A 12,149-nucleotide genomic window follows, 5' to 3' on the forward strand; every position below is an offset into this window, starting at 1 on the left:
CAATCAAAAAGATCGATACAGTAGGAAGTGATGTGAATATAGTGGAGAAAAGGTAAGTGGAGAGCAAAGAGCATGCAGGGAAAGTAGAAAGCAAAGAGTATGCAGGAAGATTTTTGGGTGAATGTTTAAGATGTGGCAGGTCGGACCACCATGCAAATTCAGCATTGCATGTAAGCTGTAATATATGCTGAAAGAAAGGGTATTTACGTAGGTGTTGTAATAGCATAAATAATTGGAAATTTGTACTAAGAAATGTAAAAGAAGTAACGCAAGAGGTAATTTTTCATGTTTAAGAGATTAATTTAAAAGGGATACACTGTCATGCAAGTGTATTGGTTTGAATTAATCAAACTAAGGTTCAAATGCGCTTAGACTCTTGTTCGCATCCAACTATCATTTCTAAGAATATGTTCCAAAATATTTTTGAAAAACATGTGACATTAAAAGAGATGGATATTTCTCCAGGGGGGATGGAGGTCTTCCAATAGATATGATGGGTTATTTTGTAGCTCAATTGAGTCTTGGCACACAAAAGACTACTGGAAAAGTATATGTGTCATATAAAGGAGATACATTGATAGGGTGGCCTCATCAACGGCACCTCTGTGTCAAACTTGATCCTAATAGTGACCCTCAAGAACAAATACAGTCAAGTTCAAGTTCAAGTTCAAAAGGTAAGTTTATTTAGATCGTAATCTTTAAACCAATACACAGTACTTACTTACATTAAAAATTAATATCTCTCAGCAGCAATACATACAAAATTCTCATTAAGATCTCATTCCTTTAAAACAAATGTGTAAATGGACTTCTTTCAGACATATAACATTTAAAACTGGATACACATATTATCAATTACTCCATATAATTTTTATCCTTAAAAATTTATAAAACCGGTTATCTCTAGACACAGATCTATTTAAAACCTTAAAATCTATTCCTGACTTATTATAAAACTCTGTACAACCTTTATAAATTTCCCAAGTGCGATTACAATATCAATGCTTGGAAGTTCTGTAATTAGATCAAGTGCTTGTCTCCTATTTCTTATATAATATTTTATGAATATTGGACGCAGCCATTGGACGCAGCTGTTCTAAAATATTTGTACAGTCCAACAAGAAGTGCAAGGTATCCCCTTTTGTACCCAACCTGCATTTACAGTGCCCATTAGGGTCCAACATTTTGGTTTTGAGTTCTTTATTTGATATCCATGGGTTGATCCCAATGCGTAACCTTAGGATCCCTTGCCTAAACCACGGGTTTGGCAATAGATCCAAGTAAGGGAACCAGGATTCCTTTGCCCATGCATTCATCATAAACTCCACCGATATTTTGCCAAGATATTCCCTATCCGTGCTTCTAGTTGCGGCTTGACCTTTGGTTCTTAGCTCATATTTTGAGCACTCAATTGTTAGCGAATCACGAGATATATCCACTTTTATATTTTCGCAGGCCTGTAACATTCTTTTCCTACACATCTTTGCCCATTTTAGGTCACTATGTTGTATTTCATTCCGACACCAATGGGCAACTTTTTGATCATTTTCAAGACGTTTCCAAAATCTAATTACTGCACATTGTGCCTGCACTCCCCAAGCAATTGTCCCTAGCTCTGTTCTTATGGCTTGCACCATTGCCGATGGGGGTAGGGATAAGAGCTTTTTAAAGCATTTTCCTTCCTCCAGGTCCCAGACTCCCTTACCGCTCAAATAAAGGACTTCTGCTCCATAGAGGACTTGTGGTGGGATCATCGCATTAAAAGCTTTCAATAGTGGTCGATGAGACTTATCCCCATAATCCCGATTGAACATTTTTAAACCAGCAATTGATGTTTGTGATTTTGCTTTTTGGGCTTCCAGGTGAGTTTGCCAATTTAATTTTTTATCGAACCACACACCTAGGTATCGGTATTCATCTACAGATTCTAATTTAAGATCCCCTAAAAACCAATTAAACTTAATCACTTTTTTCCCAAAACACAGTATTTTCGTCTTGTCTAGATTTACCTTTAAAAATAACTTCTTACAATATTCATTAAAAGAGTTTAATTTCCTTTGAAGGCCAATTTCTGTTTGATCCACTATTACTAGATCATCTGCGTATAGCAGACACGGCACCTTTTTGCCATCCATTCTTGGACTGGCACTACCCTTCACTTCTAGGCATTTTGGTAATTCTGATAGGAAGATGGAGAATAACTGAGGGGCAAGAACGCAGCCTTGCCTCAGCCCATTCCCAATTGGAATTTTCGGCGTCAGTGACCCATCAGTATCCCTAATCACTTGGGCCCAATTTTCCCAGTGCAATTCTTTTAGTACCGTCAACAGGTCTCTTGGGATATTTTTCTTTGTTAATATTTCCCAGAGACAGTCCCTGTCCACAGAGTCAAATGCGGCTCGGAAGTCCACGAAGCAGCAACAGAGTTTTCCGTTCTGCTCCATCGACTTCCTTGCCATAGCCCATAAGGAGAAGCAGTGGTCTATTGTTGAGTGTCCTGCTCTGAACCCTCCCTGTTCGATCGGTATTATTGAGTTCTCCTCAACCCAGTCATTTAATGTATTTAAGACTAGTTTTGAGAAGACCGTTTCCCCTATATCCAGGAGATTTATCAATCTATAGTTTTGTGGTTCCCCTGGGCTACCCTTTTTGTGGATAGGTCTGATTATTGCCCCCTTCCAATTTATTGGCATTTTTCCTTCTGTTAGAACTAAATGGAAGAGGTGGGAAAAAAACTTTGCCCACCATTTTGTTTGGGATCTTTGCCCACCATTTTGTTTGGGATTGACAAATACAGTCAGTTTAAATGATTCTTTTGAAGTGGAACAAAAATACCGCAAGTTATTTGAGTATAGTTTCGGGAGTTTGAAAGGTGATAAAAATCACATTAAGTTAAAGGGATATGCAGTACCCATACTAGCAAATGTAAGGCGCATACCATTGATATCAGTTAATGCTTGATTGTTACTTAATGTTCTTAGCAAAGCTCCTACATTCAAAGCTTCTCTTGCAGCCATAACAATTGATGGCGAGAAGGCGTTTGATAGAATAACCTGGGAGTTTATGCTTAAATCATTACAATGGCATGGATTTGGTCCTAAATTCATAGCCCTTATTTCTCTTTTATATTGTGTTCCTCGTGCGTCAGTACTGGTCAATGATAGAGTCTCTTCCTATTTCTCTTTTCATAGAGGAGTTGGACAAGGATGTCCACTTTCTCCTCTGTTATTTGTCTTAGCCCTTGAACCCTTTCTTTCTCGAATTCGTAATAATTCTTCTCTTCATGGGTTTCCTTACTGAGATCAGCATTTACAATTTGCTTCTTATGCGGATTATATTCTTCTATTTATTTCTTCTCCTGATAGTTCCTTGCCCCCACTTTTGCACAAAATGTCTTCATTTTCGCAGGTCTCTGACAATAAAATAAATAAAGAAAAAACGGAAATCCTTCCACTAAATAAATATACTTTTAGGCACTCTATCTTACAAATGGTCTACTTCTGCCAAGATTAATTATTTGGACTTTGGTTTACCAGTTCTATTCCTGATACTATCAACATTAACTTTAAATAATTAGTTACTAAAATAGAGAGTATTATATCTCCCTTGAATCCTTTATTTTTATAGTGGTGGGGTTGCTTAGATTCTATTAAAATTATGATATTTCCTCTTTGGTTATATCTTCTTTCTATGTTACCAGTTCGTATTACAAAGCATTTCTTAAAGAAAATGAACACTATTCTCATAAGATTTTTATGGCATAATAAAAAAACAAGAGTAGCTTTAGTTACTCTACAAAGATCCAAATTATCTGGAGGTGTGAATTTTCCGAATTTTTATTATTATCATGAGGCTTTTACCTTCCGTCATGTGGCACTTTGGACTTCTGAACTGACTTCATCCTTTTCTCCATTGTGGCTGGAGCTTGATAAAGCCTTTCTACTTTCTTTTCATTTCAATGAGTTATCTTTTTCTTCTACAAAGTTGCTTTTCCATTCTTCTATTTTGCAAAAAAGATTGCATTGATCAAATCCACCTTTCTAACAATCACTTTTATTTCCTTTATATTTCTGAAAATGTTGTTACGGTATCATTATCTGATTAAGCTCATTAGCAGGCCTTTTTTTGCGTACTTGGAAGGACAGGCTTCTTATGTGGGTATCTCAACTTTTTCATAATAATTATTCTACCTCTTTCCCTCTTTTTTTATCACTGTCCCAAATCGTTTTATCCTAATTTTCTATCATTAATTAATGTTATTCTGGACGTATATTTTTCATTGCAGCAGTCCACCTATTCAGTTTCCTTTTCTTCTGGATTTACTGATTTCCTGAAAACTGGTCCTAAAGCTTCACTTATTTATAAAAACTCTTTCTCTTCTGGACCCCTCTCGAACCAAATCCAAGCTGTAACTCTTATGGGAACAATACCTTGATATTGTTTGGGAGGTTACTTTTTGGAATAAGATATGGGCACGTATATATAACATTTCTAGGTCAGTGACTATTACTCAATCCCGACTTTTTATCTATCAAAAACTATATTTTACCCCTTACACTGCTCCAGATGTATATCAGCTGTTGGAGGTGTGGTTTTCCTAAGGCAGATCTTATGGATATGTTGTTTAGATGTCCCAATACACTTTGTTTTGGTATATGGTTTGGTCCCAGGTAGAAAGATTTTTGATTTAGAGCATCCCTTTAATATTCTTTATATTTTTCTCGGTTCTTTAACTAATTACCTTGTACCATGTTTCCCTAATCATAAGTTATTAGATATTTTATTAGCGTTTGCTTTTCAGCAAATTACTTTTAATTGGAAATCATCATCTAAGTTAGAAGGTGTGGTGGGATTCGGTATGCTTGCATCATAAATTACATACTGTGTACACTACTCAATGTTTATCTTCGCATAATGCTGAATTGTTATGGCTATGTCTCACTGGATTTCTTAACCAGGTTGAAAATGTCATGTTCAACAGTAATTCTATATTATCTGAAATTTTGTATCCCGCATAAATATTGTCTTGCTGCTTTTCTATGGTATTTGTATGTAGGATAAAATACTTGTTTGTATTATCCAATATTTGTTTAACTTATTTATTTTAGGATGTGGATGAGAACATTGTTGTTTAGGTCATTATGCTTAGGACACTCCTTTTTATCCTTTTCTTTTTTGTAGCCCTCCTTTCCTTCCCTCTCTAACAAATTTATAAACATTTCATTATTTCTCTCATGTTCTTAATACCATATGTGAATTGCTGATTATTTATCATAGTTCTTTGTTATATGATGGTATTTATTTATAATAAATAAAGTCTTTTAATCCTAAAATTGGTAGCCAGGCACACGGAGCAAGGCTTTCCTCAGAGAAAATTGCTTGTCGTATATGAACAGCAAGAGAAATTCTTTATTATCAAGAATAAAGCAAATTAATACTTCCACATAAATGTAGATAAACAGGGAATTGTCTGATCAATACCACATAAAATGAAGTAAATTTAAAGTAGGTGGTCTGAGGTTGAAAATAAACTAATTGAGATTCTATTGCGAAAAAAACAAAACTGTTTTCAGAACAAAAATGCACTATGAACACGAGAGGGCAGGAGTATTTTCAATGTTTGTTCTAAAGCAGTGCCCACCCCCCTCTACTCACCCATGGTTGAAATAGATCTGTAGATTTGTTTTTGGAAGATGATGTCCTTTACAACTAAAGTTGTGCTCACTTGCAGAAGCCAATGTTCTTGTTTAAATGTAATTGGTGACTAAGGCCCTGATTACAACCAGCCTGCAACATGCAGGTTCAAGCTACACACACTATTGGCAGTTGACTGGTACCCTTGCTGATTGCTGTCTAATACATCCATGGATTAAAAGCAAGGTTGGAGGCATCTAACCACTAGTACGGTAAACATTAATTACCTAGGTAGTCTTCTTTCTGATTCTGTCAGCTCTGTACCTGTAAAGTGGCTAAGAATAGGGGATTCCTCAGATGTGTTTAGCAAGACTATATTTAGTGCATTAATTCCACTTTACCACACAATTACATAGTTACACATCAGATAGGCACTATAAGGTTACATTTATTCAACAGTTCTGGTGTACCACAATCTAAAGTGGTCTCTCTCTCTCTAACCGCCCCCCACCCCCATCATCCCACTGTGTCTCATAGAGTATCAAAACATGTAAACTCTCATGGGTACATCTGTTCTCATCACATGTAGTGATAAGCTATTTTCTGTCTGGGAGACCCTCCTCGCTGAAAGAAGCAAAGAGGCATTGGTACCCGGTCACATCTGACACTATCCTGTATCGTAAAATTTAGCAAGGCCAATACGTTTTATCTTATTTTATTATTCGTAGAAGGAGAGAGGGGAATATTTAGCTTTTAGTAATACTGAACATATTAAATCTTGCAGCTGGCTGAAGCCACAAACGTAATACATAGCGCCTAAACACGTTACCATTTTACATGTAAGTAAAGACTCCACTTACGTTTCAGGTTTGAACACTAAACAGCTTGGTTTAACCTTGGCAGGCACAGTATAAAATCTGGCATTTCCGGAGCAAAAACAGGTTTATTTTCACTTTTGACACCCAGGCCTGTACTGGACTGCCACATAGCATTATCTAAGCTCATGTGGTAAGCTCTAAATGTGAGTGGAGAAAGACTTCTCTACACGTTGACTTTTAGACAGCCTGCAATTTCATGCACCCAAGGCAGCTGGTTTACAAAACACTGAAAGGGGAGCATTTTAGAAAGACCTAAATGATCAGAGGTTAAGCTTCGAGTAATCCAGATCCCAAAACTCACAACATTTCAGAAAAAACATGGAAAAAAGATAGATTTGCATAAAAAAGAAAGAAAGAAAGAAAAGCACAGCACACATTATACATCTGCACAAGTCCATATTGTACCTCTATCACTTTCTAATTTACAACTCAAGTCTGTAAACATTACACTTAACACTGTCATCTGAAAAATGTTAGGGCGTGAGATCGCAGTTTCCTCTTGGGAATATTTGGGTTTCAGAATCACGTCACTGGACAAACACCATTAGTACTGTTTTAACATCTAACAGGTACCATTCAAGGAAGCTTTAGTTCTCATAAACACAAAACTCATTGGTGAGTCCCTCAAAGTAAGTTAGCTGCATAAACCCTATGATAAAAAGCACAGAATGCCACCCTAAAATGAAGCACACATCAAATATGGTAGCCTGTAAAACAAGCATTTGCAATGTAATCAGGGCCTTCGGTGGTATTATCACTGAAAATACAAGATTTGGCTACGGGTGCTGTTGGAAGACAATTTCTATGGATTGGAATCTAGAGAATGCTAAAGTGATTCTGGTATTTTACTGACCTCTGCTGATCGTTTTCTATCAAGAAAGTTAAGTAGAGACAGTTGCCAGAAAAATTAAAAAAAGAAAGTCCCTCAGCAGAAAGCAATTCTGGTATTTTACGGACCCCTGGTTTTACTGGTCGTTTTCTATCAAGACAGTTAGATAGAGGCAGTTGAACAAGCAGGAAGCAATTCTGGTATTTTACTGACCTCTACTGGTCGTTTTCTATCAAGACATTTAAAAAGAGGCAATTGAACAGAAAAAAAGTCCCTACGCGGAAGCAGACAAGTCCTATGGCTGATCTCCAGAGCCCACAAAGTACATACACATATAAGTATATACTAAAGTATATACAAGAGGTCTCGAATGCTCGCCATAAAACTACATCAAATATTCACTCACCACTCCTAAAATGAAGCCTCCAATACCTGGTGCCTCATATGTAGCATTAGTATCTTAACCAGTAGGACATATAAAAATCACCCGAATAGGAAGCATCAGATACCACGCAAATATGATGCATTGAATACAATAAATAGAGGGAGGAGCTGTCCACTCCATTAGGTGATCAACAGTATCAAATAGTGAATCATTCAGTTTTTCACTAATTAACCACAAATGTGCTGATGTTAGGTCCAAGCGCACCTCAAGTTAATGAAATGATGTACATCTTTAACTCAATTACACAATAATTGTCTTTTAGATTCAGAAAACAGATGGGCTGTAAGTAGGAACACAGAAGTGCATTGATGATGCAGTGTTAGCCTCAAATCTCTCATTCACAATTGATTCATTTTAAGTTGATCAGAGTTATACAGCCTCTATCACTCATAAAACATCTTCCCTATGTAGGTGATGAATGTACGACTCACTGGCAGCCGCATTGACACTACGTTCTTACTTTGCTTGCTCTTGTCCTTGTTCAAGAGCTGGCGAAGCTCCTCCTGCTTCCCTGGATCTATGTCACGGCAGGAAGTCTCCATGTTCAGCTGTGTAGAGAATAAAGAAAAGAGAAGTTAGCAAAGAAGGTATCATAACAGGCAACTACGGTCTCTTAGGTTCGCTCTGGTGTAAGGAGACACATCAAAGAATTCTGAGAACCCCAGAGCAGAAGGTGACAGAGGTGCTGCACTACCTCTACAAGAAGAAGAGAGAGCCCATAATTCTTAGCAAATTTGGTTAAAGAATGAAATACCTGATAAGAGTACAATAAATTATGAAAAAAACAGGAATCTTTCTAAAATGTTCTACTTTTATATACAGAAATTATCCCACTTGTCACTGGATATGTACTGCATTTATGTTTAGTTTGAACTAATTAACTTAAGTCAAAAATGCACAATACTGCAAAATGCCTGTGACATCATATGTATTTTGGATTGTCAAAAATAGTCTAGTTCTAATTGTCTGCTCCTTGGCAATAACTTTACAAATTTACAGGTTTTGGTGCTATATTTAGATGGACTAAAAATAAAATAAAGTCACCAAGCATTCAATGTTTGAAACTTTGCTTAATATTATATTCAAAATATACATGCTGCCCCACAGGCTAGATTCATACAGGACTGACCTGACACATGCCATAGAACCCTTCTTTCATAGAGCAGTTTATCCGGCAGAGCTTTGGTTGCTCAACATGTCTTCCACTTTTGGCATGTTTCATCACAGGAGAATCAAATCTCTCCGGCGGCCCCATGGACCAGGATGTGGGTGCAGTGAAGCCAAGATATAGAAAATATTGGGCACTGAGGTGAAGCCTGGCCAGATGGTAAGGCATTAACAGATGTCTGCATGCGTGCAGGAGTAGCGTGTGGCCCCTGTTCTGGAAAATGGTAGCATGCTGCTACTGCAAAAGAAATTATAGAAAGAAACTGGCAGAGTTCTTTATCCTGTCCCCTGGTGCATTTCACTATGTGACCAACCATGATCAAGCACAGACAGATCGGGTCTAAACAACTACCGACTAAAATGAACAGCCCTAGAACCCAGAAACTTATGGGCAGGGCTCACCTCTAGCAAACTAGGCACTCCTGCTGTGGGAACAGGTCATCACTTAATAGCCAGTCAAAGGGCTATATCTCAACCCTTGTGTCCCTTTCCTCCCACAAGCTCCACTCTTCAGAGAAAGGAAAACCTAGCACTCCCATACCTTACTAACCTTTTCACTTCTACAATTCTGGGCTCAAAGTATAAATGTATCTACTTGGGAAAGAGAGGAGGGAAATCTGCCAGGGCCTACAAATAAATGTAAACACTAGTGACAGAGATTACCTACGACAATGTGAGATTGCAAACCTCTCGAGCAGAGCTTGGAGAACACACCAGCACTGAAGCAAGAAGTAGAACATATTCTGTCTGTCTCAGGTTTTATTTCCTCATATGTAAATGCACACTTTGGGAAATTATTCCATAACAATACGCTTGAGTAACTAATTTAAATGTATAAAGGGATTGATTAAGATTTTAGATTAAACCACAACTTTTAAAAGAAAATGGAGCGTACTCTCAACGTCTTTTGGAAAATCAATCTCTTCCTCAGGAGAAATAGTTTAATCTGTTAGGAAACAACACCACTCAATATGCGTAGCAAAAAATGAAAATATAACGGAAATTTGGTCTGTTATACATCTAATTGCACTCTAAATACTCTGATACAACAATACATGTCTAATGGAAGTAGACTGTCCCTTGTCCAGAGACAGAAGCAGTACCACACGTCACTACTCCACCCTTGACACAGACAACAGAGGCATTCCTACAACCTATTACTAAATAGGTGTATGTTGTCTGATTTTCTGTCTTATCGGTCTAACAGTCTGATCAGCCTGGTTGCAGGAACCAGAAAACAGGAGACCCTGAGGAAAGAGAACCTCGGAGATGAATGAAAAGAAAAGGAACCTCACAGAACAACTTTGTGGGACATAAAAAACAAGGGAACAGGAAGACACAGGTAGGTGGACAAAGGGACAGTCAACACTGCATTACATAGGGTCGGGAAATATAAGACAACAAAACAGGGAGGATGTGTATGAAAGGAACGGACATGTGGAGAGACAGGGCAACAAGAATCCTGAGTGGCATGTTCCCATTAGCAACTACATCTCAGGAACGCAGTGCGATGAGACTCTGAGATGTAGTCACCATGGTGGTTTGTAAGGACAAAACTGCAGACTAATATCTGTACAAAGTGGCAAAAGCCCAAGTACTTGTTAAATGCTGTGCTATATAAATACACATAGCCATCGCTTAAAGTGAAAAATACTGCTCTCTGTAAGGATGATGTTGCTTGACGGAGGAACAAATGCTGATCTCCACGAGTATTCCATCCCTTTACTGAAGCTTCTCCACCAGCATGACATCACACCAGTAACATGCATTAAAAATGCAATAGGTCTCGACTTTCATTAAGTTAAAGCCATTTGCTTTGCTATACAATACCATTAGCAAAGCAAATGGCTTTAACTTAATCAAAGGCGAGACCTATTGCATTTTCAATCCTTGTTTTAAAAGGGCTTCTGTGTAAAAAAATTCAAAAGTGCCTTTCCTACTTCCTTTTATTTATTATTCTATCTTAGATTGGTAAATAAAAAGAAAAAAAAACATGCTTCATGCATGCACCTTCAAAATTAATCCGCAGTTAAATTATATGGCATTTTCTATTTTTTTTAGCCATGCTCCACAGCAGCGGTGGTGCTTCTACATCGTAGCTAAAAACCAGTGAATGAGTGAAATTATATTGTGTCAATTAACTAAATTTGGTACAAAATACATAAAGTACTAAAACATAGACATAGCATTCAATCACAATTCATGCACTACTCTGCACTATGTAAGGTAAGGCTTAGCGCCGGGAAACCCTTTTGGGTAGCTGTCGCGCTTTACAAGCTCAATAAATAAATAAATAAGGTGCAAGACCTTGTGCATCCAAATAAGCAATAAAAGTCAATTTATGAGGTGTTCCAAATATGATATGTCTATACAAAATTTAAAATGAAACAGGCAAGATGGTCAGTAAAAGTGCTAAAACATTTAAACAAGTAGTTTATGTACAGAGGGAACTGATGGTTCCATGCTCAAGAGACGTTTGGCACTTTTGTTTGTGGTTTAAGAGTAGAAAATATCAAATCAATATACTTCCCATAACAAGCCAAGTTCGTAGGGGTTCTGGTTATTAAGCACAAATCCAAGGCATCCCTGCAGGTTGTAATACCATGCTTTAAACAAAAGACACAGAAATTATGGAAGGAATGCGGAACAAATCAAATATTCACCCCCAGTCAAGAGATCAGGGTTAAATCCATTGTTCTTTTGCTCACCATGCCACCCCAGTTTAGACCCAGCCGTATGCAAATCAGTCATGACTCAGATCCTTATGAGAACAGTCGAGCCCGAACTGCCAAACCAGGTCTTCACTGGACCGGAAATAAGCATCCTGGGACCGGTTTCAGGATATCACCCCTTATCAGCCAGGGTAGCTTGAATCCAGAGGCACGGTGAGCCCAGGACCCACATCTTGGCATACCTGGCGCACCTCGGGCGAAAAATGCTGCCGCAACAAATGATGGATGGAATGCTGAATAAATCAAACATTCACCACTAGTCAAGAGATCTGGGATAAATCCATTATTCTTTTGCTCACCATGCCACACCAGTTTATTTTGTAATGTTGCTATGTGTGCCCTAATTGGCTAAGGCTATGCCCAGACAGAGGCCCCTTGCTCGCTGCACCACTGGGTTCAAGCTAGCCTTGCTGATAAGGAGTATTACCTCGAAACCGGTCCCGGGATGCTTTTTTCCGGTTCAG

General features: G+C 37.9%; 1 protein-coding gene across 3 annotated transcripts in view; it reads right to left on the reverse strand.

Moving 5' to 3' along the window:
- HDAC7 (histone deacetylase 7) overlaps nucleotides 1–12,149 on the reverse strand; it is a 706,897-nt gene that overhangs the window by 395,788 nt on the left and 298,960 nt on the right. For all 3 annotated transcript variants that reach the window (XM_078686538.1, XM_078686533.1, XM_078686525.1), the window contains exon 3: nucleotides 8,247–8,334. In XM_078686538.1, coding sequence (XP_078542664.1) covers nucleotides 8,247–8,334 — 88 coding nt within the window. The remainder of the gene's footprint in view (nucleotides 1–8,246; nucleotides 8,335–12,149) is intronic.

The sequence above is a fragment of the Lissotriton helveticus genome, chromosome 1_1 (assembly GCF_964261635.1).
Source record: "Lissotriton helveticus chromosome 1_1, aLisHel1.1, whole genome shotgun sequence".
Lineage (NCBI taxonomy): Eukaryota > Metazoa > Chordata > Amphibia > Caudata > Salamandridae > Lissotriton > Lissotriton helveticus.